At 41.2% G+C, this 18,599-nt stretch overlaps 1 protein-coding gene across 6 annotated transcripts in view; it reads left to right on the top strand.

Moving 5' to 3' along the window:
• CCDC38 (coiled-coil domain containing 38) overlaps positions 1-18,599 on the top strand; it is a 59,950-nt gene that overhangs the window by 7,932 nt on the left and 33,419 nt on the right. For 5 of the 6 annotated variants that reach the window (XR_004728974.3, XM_078338090.1, XM_017976302.4 and 2 more), the window contains 3 exons: positions 6,124-6,224; positions 9,315-9,480; positions 17,249-17,313. Coding sequence is in view for 5 of the 6 variants with exons in the window: in XM_078338090.1 (XP_078194216.1) it covers positions 6,124-6,224; positions 9,315-9,480; positions 17,249-17,313 (332 nt within the window). In the remaining variant the exon portion in view is untranslated. Of the gene's footprint in view, positions 1-5,542; positions 5,652-6,123; positions 6,225-9,314; positions 9,481-17,248; positions 17,314-18,599 lie in introns of those variants that run through there. The other variant, XM_078338091.1, reaches the window with a different exon arrangement.

Below are 18,599 nucleotides of genomic sequence, written 5' to 3'. Positions count from 1 at the left end.
CCCGCAGGCAGCCTCTACAGCTGGAAAAAGAAAGGAAACTGGTTCTCACCAGGAGTCTCCAGAAGGAACACAGCCCTTTCAACTTCTTGATTTTATGCTCAAAGGACTCATTGCAGACTTCTGGCCTCCAGAAGTGTAAGCAAATACATTTGCATTTTTTTAAACCACTAGGTTTGAGGTAATTTGTTACAGAAGCAGTAGGAAACTAACACAGTGAGGCAGTGAAGAGAAAGGCTTCTCCCAAGGTTACTTAGTAATGGTACAGATTTGCAAGGCAACTCAGGGAAGAATGTAATAGTAACAAAAGGGAGAGAGTTTAAAACAGCCGGGATTGAGCTACTAGAACTTGATTTGTAGAACTAAGCAGACCCCTTATTGCTAAAATGGAGTACTGGAGAGAGGTTGAGCCTAGTGTCCAGTTTGCTCAAGAGTTAGTGGAATGAGACTCTTGGGTGGAATTTGGGGTACATTGTGGGTATGGGGTGCTGTAAGGGGTTGAATGCAGACCCCAAAAGATATTTCCACCAAGAGCCTGAAAATGTGACCTTGTTTGGAAAAGGGGATCTAAGTAATTAAGCTAAGGAGCTCAAGAGGAGATCTTCTTGGATTTAGGACAGGTGTTAATCCAATTACTCATGTCCTTGTAAGAGAACAGAAAGGGAGATTTGAGATACAGACACACAGTGGGGAAGGTCGTGTGAAGAATGGAGGAAGAGATTGGAGTGATGGTTCTACAATCCAAGGAATGCCAGGAATTTTGCTACCAAACGCTAGGTGAAAGTCACGAATACATTCTCCCTCAGAGCCTCCAGAAGGAACCAACACTGTTAACACCTTGATTTTGAACTTCTGGCCTCCAGAACTGTGAGAGACTGCATTTCTGTTGTTTTAAGCCACCCTGTTTGTGGTAATCTCCTATAGCAGCCCCAGTCCTATGTGACTAGGAAAAAAATACAGGGAGAAGGGTTGCCTAGGGGCTAGTTCATTCGGTGAGTTTATAACACAGGAAATTTGGTCGGCAGTTTGAACGGTGGCCCTCCACAAACGGTTGGCCTTCCTATTCTGACCTCTGGAACCTGGAAACGTGGTCATATTTGGGAAGGGATCTTTGCAAATGTAATTAAGATGATATCATCCTGAATTTAGGGTGGGTCCTAAATTCAATGATAAATGTCCTTATAAAAGAAAGAAAAGGAGGCCATGTAGTGTTGGAGGCAGAGGTAGGAGTTATTCAGCCAATGAATGTTTAGAGCCATCGGAAGCTACAAGTGTTGAAGGATTCTCCCCTGGATGCTTCACCAAGAGAACATGGCTCTGCCAACACCTTGATTTCAGATATCTGACCTCCAGAATGGAGAGAATACATTTCTGTTGTTTTAAGCTACGAATTTTGTGTTGTCTTATTATGGCAGCGAGAGGAAACTACTATACTTGGTGTTCAGAAATTTAGTTTTCTTCTATTTCTCTATAACTGAAATAAACTCAGCTTTGAACTTGGAGGTACAAAAATACCATCCTGTCAATTCCAGGACACTTCAACTTGGTCAGCAGAGATTTTAACTCAGGCATTCAAGATTGTAAGACACCTAAAATAGGGCAGAATCTAAGTTTGTAGGGTTTCTCTTGGGAGAAGAGAAGGCTGGTTGGGGAAGAGGTGTCCAGCTCACCAATAACTCACCCTCTGGAGGACAACAGTGGCTCCATATTTCGATGTCTGGGGTCCAGCCCCGACCTGCAAGTGATGGTATATAAGGAATGGGGCCATGGACTCTGGAAACACCACTGTATTAAGCAGAGCTCTGCAGAAAAACAGAACCAATAGGAAGGAGATTTGCTATGAGTAATTGGCTCATATAATTATGGAGGCTGAGAAGTCCCGTGATTTGCCATCTATAAGCTGGAGACCCAGGAGAGCTGGTGTTGTAATTCAGTCTAAGTCAGAAAGCCTGAGAAGCAGGGAAACTGATGGTGTGAGTTCCAGTCTGAGCATAGGTGAAGATGAGATGAGGTGTCCCAGTTCAAGCAGTGAGGCAGAGAAGAAGGGGTGACTTTCTAATCCCTCAGCCTTTTCTACTCAGACCCTCAAGAGATTGAATGAGACCCACCCATATGGATGACAGCAGTCTACTTCACTGTACCTACCAATTCAAATGCTAATCTCACCTGGAAATATTCTTACAGACACACCCAGAAATAATGTTTAATCTGGGCATCCATGGCTCAGTCAAGTTGACACATAACAATTAACCATCACAGGTACCTAGCCCCAGGTCCTTTTGGGTCCTCGATCTCTACTGCTCCCTCCTGCTCTCCAGCCTGTCGGCTTTGCTCGTCCACACTTCTGCTGTCTCAGAGTCCAGATGCCTGGACCCACCTTTAACTGTGTTTACTTCATGTTTTCAAGGCCTAAAATTTTATGTGCTGCCTTGACGTAGTTCAGCCTCACAGAGCCCCAAAGGTCTAACCATAAATCCTCCTGCTCTTGCCAAATATGACCTCCACCTAGCAGGAAAGTCTCCCTGCCTGGCTAGTTCCTCTATCAATTGGATCAGCTGCATTCCACCTGATCTTCAACCTAATGGGTTTCACTGTACTGCCAGCCATAAAATTATTCAAACAAGTCAATCACATCCTCCTGTGGGGACCAGGAAACACCTCACCCTTTTGTTACTACAAAGCTTGCCTCCCACGACTGGTGATTCACTGTGCTCCAGAATGCAGTTCCCATGTGGCACTGCATTGCAGGCAGCATTCTCCTCCCCCAGGCTATGAGTATATGTGACTCATAACCTGCTCTCAGACCCACCTGTCCAGTACTGGGTATCATGTGTTCAGCCATCTCATACTATTTAGGATGGGGGAACCCTCCATCACCATCAGGGTGAATAGGAGATGATCAGAGTACTCTGTTGAATCTAAGACTTCCACTCTGTAATTTTCTTTCTCTCTAACCCATGACTTACAAAAAAATGTATCTGGAGTTTCTATACCCCAACCATTCCTGCTTTCTACACTGAATCCTTGGGCAAATGACTGCTTCTCAGGTAGACGTTAAGCACCAGTCCACTAATTCCTTAAACTTTGGTCCACTAACTCTTAGGCCTGGATGTACATTGCAGCCACCTGGGGACTCTTAAAATATTCCAATGCTGATGTTGACTTGACCAATGAAGTCAGAATCTCTGGAGGTGGATGGAGCCAAAGTGATTCTAGTAATTTGGGGATGAGAAGCACTGAGTTTCTTCACAGGCCCTCTGCTTGCTGGGAGGATGTGAAGTATTTTTGTGAGGTTGAAGTGGACAAGAGATGTAGGGTATGGGTTGGGGAATCTGCTGCTTTTCTCTGATTTAAGGTGTCAACTCCAGGCTCCCAGTACACTTGGTCATATGATTTGGCTCTGTGTCTCCACCCAAATCTCATCTCAAGTTGTAATCTCCACATGTCAAAGGAGGGACCTGTAATCCCCACGTGTTGAGAGAGGCAGGTGATTGGATCACAGGGCAGTTTCCCCCATGTTCGTGTGATAGTGAGTGAGTTCTCACAAGATCTGATGGTGTTATAAGCGTTTGGAAGTTCCTCCTTCATGCTTCTCTCTCCTGCCACCTTGGGAAGAAGGTGCTTGCTTCCTCTTAGCCTTCTGCCGTGATTGTCAGTTTCCTGAGGCCTCCCCAGCCATGCAGAACTGTGAGTCAATTAAACCTCTTTCCCTCATAAGCTACCCAATCTCAGGGAAGTTCTTTATGGCAGTGTGAAAATGGATAACTATACTCGACCTTGACTACTGGTTTTGAAAGCCAAGGTTTCTATCCAGCCACCTCCGAAGAATTAGAAAGTAAGAAATAAAGAGAGAGGCTGGGCATGGTGGCTAAAGCCTGTAATCCCAGCACTTTGGGAGGCCGAGGTGGGTGGATCACGAGGTCAACAGATCGAGACCATCCTGGTCAACATGGTGAAACCCCGTCTCTACTAAAAATACAAAAAATTAGCTGGGTACGGTGGCGCATGCCTGTAATCCCAGCTACTCAGGAGGCTGAGGCAGGAGAATTGCCTGAACCCAGGAGGCGGAGGTTGCGGTGAGCCGAGATTGTGCCATTGCACTCCAGCCTGGGTAACAAGAGCGAAACTCCATCTCAAAACAAAAAAAAAGAAATAAAGAGAGAGAAAGAAAAATTTTTTTGTCATTTCAAATGTTATAATTAAAAACAGGAAGTCCATGCAGAAATTAAACTGACTTTTCTTTCACTTTTTTGATGGCCAGCCTTCATTTATTAAGTGTACAAGTCCATAGTTTTTAGTGTGTGCACATATATGTGGAGCTGTCACTACAGCCAATTTTAGAACATTTTCACTAACTCAAAAAGAAACTTGCATCCCTCAGCCATCAACCCCTAGGCCCCATCCCCCCTCCAGCCCCAAACAACCACTCATCTGCTTTTTAGCTCCATGAATATGCCTATTCTGGACATTTTATATAAATGGAATCATATAATGTGTGGTCCTTTGTTACTGGTTTCTTTTACTTAACATGTTTCCAAGGTTCATCCACGTTTTATCATATATTGTACCTCATTCCTTTCTCTGGGAAAATAAGAGTTTCTTGTATGGATATACTCCTTTTTTTTTTTTTTCATTCATCAGTTGATGGACATTGTATTAGTCTGTTCTCTTGCTGCTAATAAAGACATACCCAGGCTGGGTAATTTACAAAGGAAAGAGATTTCATGGATTCACAGTTCCACATGGCTGGGGAGGCCTCACAATCATGGCGGTAGGTGACAGAGGAGGAAAGTCATGTCTTACATGATGGCAGTAAACAGTGTGTGTGCAGGGGAACTCCCCTTTATAAAACCATCAGATCTCATGAGACTTACTCACTATCACAAGAACAGCACGAGAAAGAACCTCCTACCATGATTCAGTTACCTCGCACTGGGTCCCTCCCATGATACATGGGAATTATGGGAGCTACAATTCAAGATGAGATTTGGGTGGGGACACAGCCATATCATATCAGATATCTCAGTTGTCTCTATTTTTTGGCTATGATAAATAATACTGCTCTATATATTCATGTACAAATTTTGTGTGCACCTAAGCTTTCATTTCCCTTGCATATATCCTAGCAGTAGAATTTCTAGGCCACGTGGCAATTCTATATTCAACTTTTTAGGAAACTGCCAGATCGTTTTCCAAAGTGACTGCCCCACTTACATTCCTTCTAGGAGTGTATTTGGGTCAGATTTCTCCACATGCTCTCAGCACTTTTTATCTTTGACTTTCTTTTTTAAGACTCCCTAATCTGGACAGAGACTCTCCCTAAGGGTAGTGGCTGTATCTGTTGCTGTTGAAATGGTGGTGTAAGGGTAATGGTGGTATATGTACAGTAGTGAGAAGAAACACATTAATGTCTCAAAATTTTATCCTACCATTTTGTTAAAGACCTCCTTACTTTATCATCTCGTTCCTCATGAAGCAGTAAGAGCTATGTCAGTGCTGTGAAAAACAGGCAGAGGAGCTGTGGCTCCTACCCAGGAGATGTGGAGGCAAGTCTGTCTGCATCCTCCTGTTAAAGCAAACTAAATATGGCCTGAGAAGGACTCCATACTTCTGTATTTGAGTCCCTGTGAATGAACTGCAACCTAACTTAACAGGTACACAAAATAGAAACCCTAACTTAGAAGTATGCCCTGTAACAATAGCTGAGTCTTGGCCTAATCCCAGCAGCCATACTTCAACCACTCATACACTGCTGAGTGTTCAAACTGTGCTCAAATAAGGCAAAAGCCAAGTTGTAACCAATCCAGCTGTTTCTGTACGTCACCTATGATTTCTTTACCTCCTTCCCCACCAACCTTTTTTTTCTATAAATTTGTTCTAACCATGAGGCATCCCTGGAGTCTCTGACTCTGATGCGATTCTGGGGCTACTCGATTCACAAATCGTTTATTACTCAATTAAACTCCTTTAAATTTAATTCGGCTAAAATGTTTCTTTTAACACCACCTTCTCAGAGCCCCCTGCATCCCATTCTTTTCACCCTGGCGGGTAGGAGACTTACTTACTGTTCTGGTCAACAGAGGAAGGATGACAGAATTCATTCATTGTTTCTTTCTTTGTTAACAGATAAAGTAAACGATGGCTCAACCAAAGAGGACAGGCCTTATAAGATCTTTTTCAGAGATCTCTTTCTTTTCAAAGAAAATGAAATGGCAGAAAAGAAAAGGGTAAGGTTTAATTAAAATCACAACGCCGATTAATGTTAGAATCATATCCACTTATCCATAACTCTTATGACCTTTGCTGGGTTGAGACATGGAGTCAGCTACTGACACAGGTGGTGTGTGCCCCACACCGTGATGGGGAGACGGATACGACAGAAAACCATCCAGCTGACGGTAGACATTGTGAAGATCGCCACCTAATGGAGGAAGAGAGATACACCACAGCAGTCCTGCAGGATAAGGATGTTACATGTTCCTTCATTGATTCCAACACCCACAGTTTCACATGTCTGAAATTGGTATCTAGCTTACATAGATGAGACGTCATACATCATTGGCTGTACATAAAATAATAGTGTATTTTACAATAAGTGACATCTCAGAGCGGAGGAAATACAGTAACAGAGGCATGCCAAGGAAATCTAGAGGAAGGGGTCTTCATCTTTGTTGGTGAGAAGATGGGAAAAAGGGTGTTAGTGGTGAGGAGATAAAAGAGATGAGTCTTCAGGAATCAGATATGGATAAGACGATGTATATGTGTGTGCTGGGGAAGGGAGAAGGGATGAAAGTGGAGGAGGGGGCGTTGTTTTCAAACTATGTGGTATGAAGCTGGATCAATGGTGAGGCTCATGTTCCCACCATGCCTTGCAGAGTTAATCTCACTTCTCGTGTGGTCATCATACCTACATCACCTGGTTCACATGTCAGTAGATTCACTTTCTTTACTCCCAGAGGTAAAATTGATTACAGAACTTTGTCTACGCTAATTAAGATAAGGAAATTATCTAAAAATGCTCAACAACAGGTTCATCTATGTGTGATGGTTCTTCAGCATGTGTTGTATGCTTTTGTGGAATGTAAATTAGCTGGGCATGGTGGCGCATGCCTGTAATCCCAGCTACTCAGGAGGCTGAGGCAGGAGAATTGCCTGAACCCAGGAGGTGGAGGTTGCGGTGAGCCGAGGTCGCGCCATTGCACTCCAGCCTGGGTAACAAGAGTGAAACTCCATCTCAAAAAAAAAAAAAAAAAAAAAAAATTGAGAGAAGATGAATGAAATCACAAACCTAATTTTTAAATATCTACTGGGGTGATTGATCCCTTTCCTCTTAAGTTTTTAATTCCACAGAACCAACACTTGGAATTTCCAATTTTTGTTGTTGTTTGTTTGTTTAGATGGAGTTTCGCTCTGTCACCCAGGCTAGAGTGCAGTGGCACAATCTTGGCTCACTGCAACCTCTGCCTTCTGGGTTCAAGCAATTCTTGTGCCTCAGCCTCCTGAGTAGCTGGGACTACAGGCGTGCACCACACACCTGGCTAATTTTTGTATTTTTAGTAGAGACGGTGTTTAATTTAAATTTAGGGTTACTGTCCTTTGATGTTGACTGGCTGTTTTATCCATTCGTTGGTGTAAATTCTTCTTTATGTTGGTGCTCTTTACTTTATGGTGTATTTTTAGAAAGGCTAATACTGGTTGTTTCTTTCTGTGTGTAATGCTTCTTTCAGAAGCTCTTGTAAAGCAGGCCTGGTGGTAATAAAATCTCTGAGTTCTTGCTTGTTCATAAAAGATTTTATTTTTCCTTCAGTTGTGAAGCTTAATTTGGCTGGATATGAAATTCTGGGCTGAAGGTTCTGTTCTTTGAGGATGTTGAATATTGGCCCCCACTCTCTTCTGGCTTGTAGAGTTTCTGCTGAGAGATCTGCTGTAAGTCTGATAGGCTTGCCTTTGTGGGTAACATGCCCTTTCTCTCTGGCTGCCCTTAGTATTTTCTCCTTCGTTTCAACCCTGGTGAATCTAACGATTATGTGCCTTGGGGTTGCTCTTCTTGAGGAATATCTTTGTGGTGTTCTCTGTATTACCTGGGGTTGAATGTTGACCTGCTTTGCTAGTTTAGGAAAATTTTCCTGAATAATATCCTGAAGGGTATTTTCCAGCTTGGATTCATTCTCTCGTCGCATTCAGGTACACCTATCAAACGTAAATTAGGTCTTTTCACATAGTCCCACATTTCTTGGACACTTTGCTCATTCCTTTTTATCCTTTTTTCTCTAATCTTTTCTTCATGTTTTATTTCATTAAGTTGGACTTTGACCTCTGATATCCTTTCTTCTGCTTGAACAATTCGAGTGTTTAAACCTGTGCATACTTCTCGGAGTTCCTGTATTGTATTCTTCAGTTCCATTAATTCACTCATACTCCTCTCTAAGTTGTCTATTCTCAATAGGATTTCATCAGACCTTTTTTCAAAGTTCCTAGTTTCTTTACATTGGGCTACAACATGGTCTTTTAACTCACCAAAGTTTGTTATTATCCATTCCTTGAAGAGTGATCCTGTCATTGGGATGTGCTTGTTCTCCATCAAGCCTTGTTCCATTGTTGATGTGGAACTGTGATCATCTTTAGAGAGAGAGGTGTTCTGACTTTGAGTATTCTCAGCTTTTTTACGCTGGTTTCTTCCCGTCATTGTAAATTTATCCTCCTGCCGTCTTTGAATTTACCAACTTTCAGATTAGGTCTCTTGAGTGGATGTCCAGGTTGTTAGTTCCCAGGGCCAGAGCAGCGCCATTAAAACTGATGGTGCTTTTCTGCCCAGGATTCTCCTGTCTGGCTTCCTTCTTGTGTCCGTAGTAGGCGACTCTGCCTTCCCGGGGCTCCAAACCTCGGTCAGAAGGGGAACCGGTCCCGTTTACTGTGCGCTGAGCGCTGCCACACCGAGGTGCCGTCACAGCCGCTGCGCCGGACTCTGGTGTCGTGCTGGGGGCCCTTGTGGGTCCTCTGAACCTGTTTACTCTGTTCCGAGAGCTGCCGCGCCAAGGTGCCCGCGGAACCGCTGCGCCGGCCACGAGAGTCGCGCTGGCCACCCGTGTGTTTCCTCCACTGGGGGATCTTCTGCTCCGTGAGCGACCAGAATTTGTCTGAAAGCGTGCCATCCTCTAGTTCTCCGCGCCTTCCCTGAGAGCTGCAGTCCTGGGATGTTAGCGATCGGCCATCTTGGATCCGTGATCCGCGAATGTTCTTTTTATATATGATCACTAATTTTAAGATAACATACTTTGGTATATTAAAAATTATTTTCAACTTTTCCACTTGGGCAGGAAAAACTTATGAACCGTAGCAGAAAAGTCTATGAGAAAACGACTTTTTCATCCAGAATGAAGAGCCGTTCGTACCTGAAACAAGTAGCTTTCTACCCTGAAAGGAGTGGTGGGACATTTGAAAAGTTTGGGTCAGATGCCATTCTGATTCCTAGATTAATAGAAGGTGAGTCTAAGTTACTCTTTAAGAACATCATTTTGAATATTTACTGTTAGTGCCAAGTTTAGGAGCCTCATTGGAGAGTGGTTAAACAGATAGTATGCTCTCTTATAATGGCAAGGGGGGGTTTAGTAAATGGGGATTGAGAGTTAGGAGAAACTCTATGTTAAGTAAGATATACTTTTCCAAGATGACTGTTAACTCATTTTCATGGCTCCCATGAGGACAGTTACTGCCAAAAGAATATAGTATTAAAGTTTGCAAAAGTGGATAAAATATAAAGGTAATAGCTCTGGCCATTCATACTCAGTTCTAGATGTCAGCCTTATAAATTTTCCAAAGATAGAGAAGCCTTGATATCCAAGATAGAGAACTCATGCATCCAGAATCAGGAAGCTAATAAAATTAAATACGCTTACCTGATGTTGCAAAAACCTAATCTGGTTTTAGTGACCTTTGGAGGCAATGCGTTGCAATACTGTAAGATGATAATTACTACTCAGTGAAAGAAGACAATCTGATTATCAAAAGTTCATTTGTGTATCCTACTTGTCAAACCAAGTAGTGCCTGTAAATGAGATAGAAAGTACTTTGAAGTTAATGAAAATAAAGTGATTAATGCTAGGATGGTGAAGTCATAAAATCTTCCCCCAAAATGAATCTTTTCCAACTTTTTAAATTAAAAAGTTTAAAGGAAGGAAGGAGAGAAGGAAGGAAGGAAGGGAGGGAGGGAGGGAAGGTGAGAGGGAAGGAGGGAAGGAGAGAGATAGAGGGGGAAGGAGGGAGGGAAGGGAAGGAAGGAGGAAGGGAGGGAGGGAGGAAGGGAGGGAAGGACATACATCATGCTGTGATAACTTAAAAAAATTTTTTTTCTGGCTCCCAAAGCCCATGCACTTTCTCAAACTGTGAAAAAAAATGTTCAGAAAACAAGCAAACCACTTAGGGAAGGGTTTTTGGATTCCATAATTAATGTAGGAAAAGGAAGCATGTTAACTTATTCAGAAGATCTTCCCGGTGCATATGTAATTGGATGTAGAAGCAGCAAATGATAGGCAGCAAGGTGATGCCAGTGACTGTACCACAAGTCCTAGGGCCTACCTACGTTCAGTCGTGTGCCTCATAGTTCACCTCTGTAGAATGGTAAATATTTAGGTTATCAGGAGCGTTTACAGTTACATGTGGTATGTTTTAGGAAGCATTCTACACCAAGTGGAATGGCTGGTTTAGAAAATCCAGGACACTCCAGCAATTCTTAAATAACTGGGGAGTATGGCTTTGCAGATGACCCCATTCGACACCATTGCTATTTAATGGAGAGGTTACTGGTCTCTTAAGAGTAGGTATCTTGGATACTAAGATACTAAGAGTAGAATTTTGGGTACTAAGGAAAAAAAGTTAATGGCATGGGGTCAGCTCATCAAAAGGAAAAGTAAAATTATTTGGCATTATCTAAGGCAATTTGTGCTCTGTCAGCAATGGAAACCAGGTTGTCAGTTTCTGCGGATTGCACGGATAAGCAATTCGGCCATTTTAACTTAAAATATAGAAGTCACCCTCAGACTGTATTTCCAGTCAGGAGCTGATTTGAGTGAAACCCTTACTCCTCAACCTTGCATCCCCTGCCTGAATTCCCACTGAAAACAAACCTACATGAAAGCAAAGTAAGCGAGCAACCACACTCTGGGAGGTTAAGTTACTTTATTTTTGTGTATGCACAAATTGCTAGGTCCCCATCAAAGAAATGACATGCACAGCTAAGTGTCAGAGACACATCAGTTAGCCTACATAATAGAAGCGGCATTTCCATCTCTGCGCAGCTGGCAGCCCGACTCTGGTTTTGCTCTCAAAGCACGCCTGGGATCGTTGCAGGCCTCTCCGTTGCAGTATTCCACGGCCTCAGATCTCTCAAACTGGCCTTTACATCCCCAGTGAGTGGTGGAGGCGCGCTCAGGTCTAGGAAGGCTAGTGCTTTGGGCAGGGCTTTACTATTCATGGCCTCTTGGTTCAAAGATCTGCCTGATAGCTAAAGTAGCCAAAATGGGAAACTCACTATAACGAGGCTACTTAGAGTCAAAGAATAAAATTCCATCAACTCAGCCAGATGGTACCATGTCGAAGTAGGCTGGAATGGTGACTATGGCTCTAGTATTTAGTAAGTTGACAGCACAGGATTTTTTTGGATATTGAAGTTTATTTTCAATTCGGCCAACCCATTGGAAGTGATCAAATGAAAGCTATATAGTACTTTAATTCTTTTCTTCTATTAAAAATGTTTGAGTAAATTGAACCTGAATCTAATCAAGTAAATGTGAGGATCGAAGACCATGTAAGACAAAACCACGAGGGTACAATATATCAGATCCATGATATGGGGAATTCTACAGAGAAATTGACCTCGTTTCTCGAACAAATGAATGGCATGGGGATAAAAAGTTAGTGTGTGTAGGGTGTGGGAAGAGGGGGAGGCTGTTATAAATTAAAAACAGACTTTAGTGGTGGCTCAAGCCTGTAATCCCAGCACTTTGGGAGGCAGAGGTGGGCAGATTACGAGGTCAGGAGATCGAGACTATCGTGGCTAACACGGTGAAACCCCATCTCTACTAAAAATACAAAAAAAAGTATCTAGGCATGTGGCGCGTGCCTGTAGTCCCAGCTACTTGGAAGGCTGAGGCAGGAGAATCACTTTAACCCGGGAGGCGGAGGTTGCGGTGAGCCAAGATAGTGAGACTCCGTCTTAAAAAAAAAAAAAAGAGACTTTAGGATCCTTACCTGGAAATGTTTAAATTTTAATTTTTAAAATTCCAACAAGGTATTTTTAAGACAACCGGGAAGATTTGAACGCAGACTGGGTATAAAACGACACTAAGGTTCATTTTGTTAGGGGTGATGGTGGTATTATCGTTATGATTTAAAACTTTTTATCTGCTAGAGTTACATATTAAAGTATTTATGGATGAAACTATACAAAGGCTTGGATTTGCTTTGAAATATTCCAGTGAGGGAGACATTAAGGAGAGTGGCAATAAATGAGACAAGATTGGTAAAATGCTGATAATATTGAAGCAGGTGACAGGTACACAGGGGAACATTATATGGCTCTCTACTTTTATGAATGTCCGTGATTCCTGTAATTTAAAGTAGTTTTGTTTCGCTCTGTCACCCAGGCTGGAGTACAGTGGTGCAATCTTGGCTCACTGCAACCTCTGTCTCCCAGGTTTAAGCAATTCTCATGCCTCAGCCTTTGAGTAGCTGGGACTACAGGTGCATACCACCACACTTGGCAAATATTTTAGTATTTTTAGTAGAGATGGGGTTTTGCCATGTTAGCCAGGGTAGTCTTGAACTCCTGGCCTCAAGTGATCTACCTGCCTTGGCCTCCCAAAGTGCTGGGATTACAAGCATGGCTCACCACACCCGGCCTAAAGTTTTAAAATCTATGCAAAAGACAGCTGTGTGATAAGTGCTGATTGATTTCATATGCATTTCATTTAATCCTCAACAAAACATTGTTAAATATTTTTGCCTCCTTTTTGTGTCTGATGAAAGTGGCTCACGGAGTCTGTCACTAATTTGAAGTCTCTCGGTGGGTGTAGAATTCAAGCCAAAACCTGTCTGACTGCAAAACTTGTTTGTTACCGCCCAATTAACATTTATTAATGATTATAATAATAATTGTTGCCATTATTAACTTTGAGAAATTAAATGATTACTCATCCCAATTGTATTGTTTAAATCATAGCCGCTAACACTGATTAAGAAATTACTATGTGTTTTGTAATATATTGTATCATTTCCCTCTCACAACACTGCTATGAAGTAGAGTAGCGAATCTACCCAGGCTTACTTTGCTTTGGTAATAAACCACTCCTGAGTTTCAGCGGCTTCCAATAACAGAGGTTTAATTATCCTTCACTTACCAGTGTGGGTACCTTTCACTGGGTCTTCTGCTGAAAGAACAGTTCCTGCCTAGGATGTTGCTGGAGTTACAGCAAAGGGAGAAAGGAGAAAAACAGGTGGTGGTTCTTGAAGCTTCTTCCTGGAGGCAGTATAAATCCCATCCAATCCTATTCCCTGGGGAGAATCTTTCAATAGGCAAGCCTGACACCAACTTAGTGGGGAAAGAGAATCCTCTCACAGAGAGCGGCCGCATATATTTGGGAACAATAACATAGTCTGCCATAGGCAGTATACTCATTTCACAAATGGGGAAACTGAGGCATAGAGCGAGGGTAATTTATTCAATGTTCCCACAGCTAGTAAGAGGTGAAGGTCAAATATGACCCAGGAAGACGTGGGCCTCCTAGGCAGCACAGGTTCTCCGGTGACTCGGAAATATTGTTTTCTATTTCTATTTGCATTTTTTTTTGCTTTTATTATTAATTTTTGAGAGAGTGTCCCACTTTGTCACCCAGGCTGGAGTGCAGTGGTGTGATCATGACTCATGACAGCCTTGATTTTCTGGCTCAAACGATTCTCCCACCTCAGCACCCCCTCCTAAGTAGCTGGGACTACAGGCACCCGCAACTGCACTTGGCTAAGTTTTGTATATTTTTGTAGAGACAGGGTTTTGCCATGCTGTCCAGGCTGGTCTCAAACTCCTTGGCTGAAGTGATCCACCCACCTCAGCCTCCCAAAGTGCTGGGATTATAGACATAAGCCCCTGGGACTGGCCCTGCTTTTATTACTATTTTTAATTGACCCATAATAATCATACATATTGATGGGGAACGGTGTGACGTTTCAGTACATGTATAGACTATGTCATAATCAAATTGGAGTAATTATCATATTCATCACCTTAAACATTTATCATTTATTTGTGTTGGGAACATTCAAAATCCATTCTTCCAGCTATTTGAAAATATGTAACAAAATTATTGTTAACTGTAGTCATTTTACAGCACTGTCTCACACTAGAACTTACTCCTGCTGTCTAGCTGTACTTGTGTATCTGGTAACCAACCTCTTCTTATCCCCATCCCCACCCTTCCCTGCTTCTAGTGACTACTATTCTGCCCTCTACTTCTATGAGGTCAATTTTTTAGCCTCCATGTAGGAGAGAATATTTAAGTTCTTAAACGTTAGATTCAGGGGGTACATGTGTAGGTTTGTTACAAGGGTATGTTGCATGATGCTGAGCGTTGGGCTTCTGCTGATTGCATCATCAAAATAGTGAACATGGTACCCAATAGAAAGTTTTTCAAGCCTTGCTCCCCTCCCTTCCTCCCTGCTTCAGGAGGCCTCAGTGTATATTATTCCTGTCTTTATATCCATGTTTACTCAATGTTTAGTTCCCACTTATAAGTGAGAACATGCAGTATTTGCTTTTCTGCTTCTGTGTTAATTCACTTTGGAGAATGACTTCCAGCTCTATCCATGTTGCTGCAAAGGACATGCTTTCATTCTTTTTTCATGGCTGCATAGTATTCCATGGTGTACATGTACCACATTTTCTTTATCCAGTCCACTGTTGATGAGAACCTAGGTTGAGTCCCTGTGTGTGCCATGGTTAACAGTGTTGTGATGAACATACACATGCAGGTGTCTTTTAAGTAGAACAATTTATTTTCTTTTGGGTAGGTACCTAGTAATAGGATTGCTGAGTTGTATGATAGTTCTATTTTTAGTTCTTTGAAAAACCTCCAAACTGCTTTCCACAGGGGCTGAACTAATGGTGTATTCCCATCAACAGTGTATAAACGTTCCATTTTCTCTGAAAATGTCACCTGTTATTATTTTACTTTTTAATCATAGCCATTCTGATGAGTGTGAGATGGCATCTTATTGTGATTTTGGTTTGCATTTCTCTGATTATTGGCAATGTTAGGTGTTCTTTCCAGTTTGTTGGTCATTTGTATGTCTTTTTTTGCCTACTTTTTAGTGTGTCTGGGTTTTTTTTTGTTTGTTTGTTGTTCATTTGTTTAAGTTCTTTATTGATTCTGGATATTAGGTCTTTGTTCAATGCATAGCTTGCAAATATTTTCTCCTATGCTATAGGTTGTTCGTTTAGTCTGTTGATAGATGTTTCTTGTTTTTGTTTTTTTTTTTTTTTTCTGTGCAGAAGCTCTTTACTTAAATTAGGTCTGAATTGCCCATTTTTATTTTTGTTGCATTTGGCTTTGAGAACTTTGCCTGGGCCAATGTCCAGAAGAGTATGACCCAGGTTTTCTTTTGGGATTTTTATATTTGAAGGTCTTATATTTAAGTCTTGAATCCCTCTTAAGTTTTGTATATGGTAAGAAGGGGTCTAGTTTCATTCTTCTGCATGTGGCTAGCCAGTTTTCCCAGCACCATTTATTGAAAAGGGGATCCTCATCCCATTATTTATTATTGTCAACTTTGTTGAAGATCAGTTGGTTGTAGTTGTGCAGCTTTATTTCTCAGTTCTCTATTTTGTTCTGTCAGTCTGGTCTATTTTTGTATCAGTACCATGCTGTTTTTGTTACTGTAGCCTTGCAGTATAGTTTGAAATCAGGTAATATGATGAGTTCAGCTTTGTTCTTTTTTCTTAGGATTGTTTTGGCTATTTGGGCTCTTTTCTGGCTCCATGTAATTTCTATTTTATTTTTATGAATTATTAATTTATTTAGAGACAGTGTCTTACCCAGGGCTTTATTTGGTTTGGTAGGTTTTTTATTACTGATTTAATTTCAGAACACATTATTAGTTCAGGGTTACAATTTCTTCCTAATTCAATCTTGGGAGGTTGTGTGTTTCCAGGAATTTATCCATTTCCTCTAGATTTTCCAGTTTGTTGGCACAGAGGTGTTCATAACAGCCTCTGAAGATCTCTTGTATTTCTGTGGAATTGACTGTAATGTTACCTTTGTCATTTCTGAGTGTGCTTATTTGGACCTTCTCTCTTTTTTCTTTGTTAATCTAGCTAGTGTTCTGTCAGTCTTGTTTATTCTTTCAAAGAATCAACTTTTGTTTCATTGATCCTTTGTATGGTTTTATTTTTTAGTCTCAGTTTCATTTAGCTCTGCTCTGATTTTAGTTATTTCTTTTCTTCTATCTATAGTTACATTCTTATTAAGAGATTTTATTTAATGCCATATTCTATTAGTTTTTATGAAGCAAACATTATTGAAATGTAGCATATGTATAAATTTCTAGAATGAAAGAAGCTTGAAAAGAAACATGGGGTATTTTCTATTGCTAGATGGTAAAACTAGTTATCATCTTTTCCTTTCCTAACATAAATTTGGTTTATGATCCCGAAAACATTTTGCCTAAGAGCTTTGGTTTTAGGTATGGATTGGCCACACATTAAGATTTAAAATAGTTCAGTCTTACTTGGTACAGCACAGGCTTAGGTTCGCTGTGTGACCTTGGATAAAAATGTTGACAACTCTACACTTCAGGACTTCACAGACAGGATGGGGATAGCAGTAAGTACCTTATTCAGGTTGTTGTTAGGATTAAATGATGTGTTTAAAGTGGCTAATGAAGTTTCCAGAATATGATAGACATAAGATAAATTATAATTACTATTACTAAATTAGTTTGAGTGGTTAGGAAAAGGTTTATTTGAAGGTGTAGTATTTTTAAAAGATCAGATACATACTTACTCTCTGACCTCACTCCTACCACTCCCTCTCTGTCCCAAAAGACAACTACCCAAAATGCCATAATCCCAAATGTTGAAATCCTGAAAGATCAAAATCTCAAGAATAATTTAATTATATGGCTTTTATTTTATATTTTATATAGCATTTTTGAGGATGATGAACTAACTTCTCTAAACTTAATTCTATTTCAACTTTCTTCACAGGTTCAGACACAAAAAGGACTGTCCATGAATTTATTAATGACCAGAGAGACAGGTTTCTGCTCGAGGTAGTAAAAATAACTTTTCTCCCCTAGCCAAATGGAAGACTTCTTGTGTACTGTCAAATATTTACCTTGACATTTTGCTTTTCTATTACACGTCCCAAATCTTTTGGTGGAACAGGTTGGTTTTTCATGTGTTCATTAATTTGAAAAATACTCACTGAGAGTTTACTATGTGCCAAGCAGTAAACAAAGCGAAGACCTGCCCCTGAAAAGATTTACATGCCTGGGGCTGGCTCCCAAGCATGCATCACTGGCACAGCAGGTTCCAGGAAGTTATCCTTGACTCGTTTTTACAATCCACATCCAAATAGGTCTTCAAATATTCTAATTTTCTTTTTCAAAATATATCCATAATCAGACTACTCTTCATGACCTCCACAGCTACCACTTCAGTCCAAGCCACCAACATCTATCGCATGTATTATTGTTATAACTTCGAAGCCTGGGTCTCCTGCCTCTACTGTGGCTGCCCTGCAGTTGCTCGGTTCTCCACACAGTGAAAGGATCATGCCCTTCCTCCACCAAAGGTCCCCAGCTCACTCTCTGACCTCACTCCTACCACTCTTTCTCTTGTCCCAAAAGATAACTACCCCAAATGCCATAATCCCAAATGTTGAAATCCTGAAAGATCAAAGTCTCAAAAATAGAGTTCTGAAAAGTGTAAACTTAAAAATTCTTTAAAAGACATTTATTTACTTTTTTTTTTTGAGATGGAGTTTCACTCTTGTTACCCAGGCTGGAGTGCAATGGCACGATCTCGACTCACCGCAACCTCCGCCTCCTGGGTTCAAGCAATTCTACTGCCTCAGCCTCCTGAGTAGCTGGGACTACAGGCACACGCCACCGTACCCAGCTAATTTTTTTGTATTTTTAGTAGACATGGGGTTTCACCATGTTGACCAGGATGGTCTCGATCTCTTGACCTAGTGATCCACCCACCTTGGCCTCCCAAAGTGCTGGGATTACAGGCATGAGCCACCGCGCCCGGCCCTATTTACATTTTTAAAGGGAGATTTCTTTTTGAGAATATACAACAACATGACAGACCATCTCTTAAGCCACTTTACACAATGAAATAGGCAATAACAACATACATATTTTTGCCAGTACAAATACACAGGCATTCTAACAACAACTGCACAGGTGTAACCATTATGAGCAGACTAAATATGCAGAAAGAAATAGGTTCAAAAGCAAAACGTATAAATGGATATTGCTCTGGTTGGTATGCACACAGCTTTATAACTGCAGTCATCAAATAAACATTATAAATAACACATTGAAATTCA

Source organism: Callithrix jacchus, chromosome 9, assembly GCF_049354715.1.
Source record: "Callithrix jacchus isolate 240 chromosome 9, calJac240_pri, whole genome shotgun sequence".
Lineage (NCBI taxonomy): Eukaryota > Metazoa > Chordata > Mammalia > Primates > Cebidae > Callithrix > Callithrix jacchus.
Note: the sequence above shows the minus strand (reverse complement) of the source record. Positions and strands in the feature narration are given on the sequence as shown.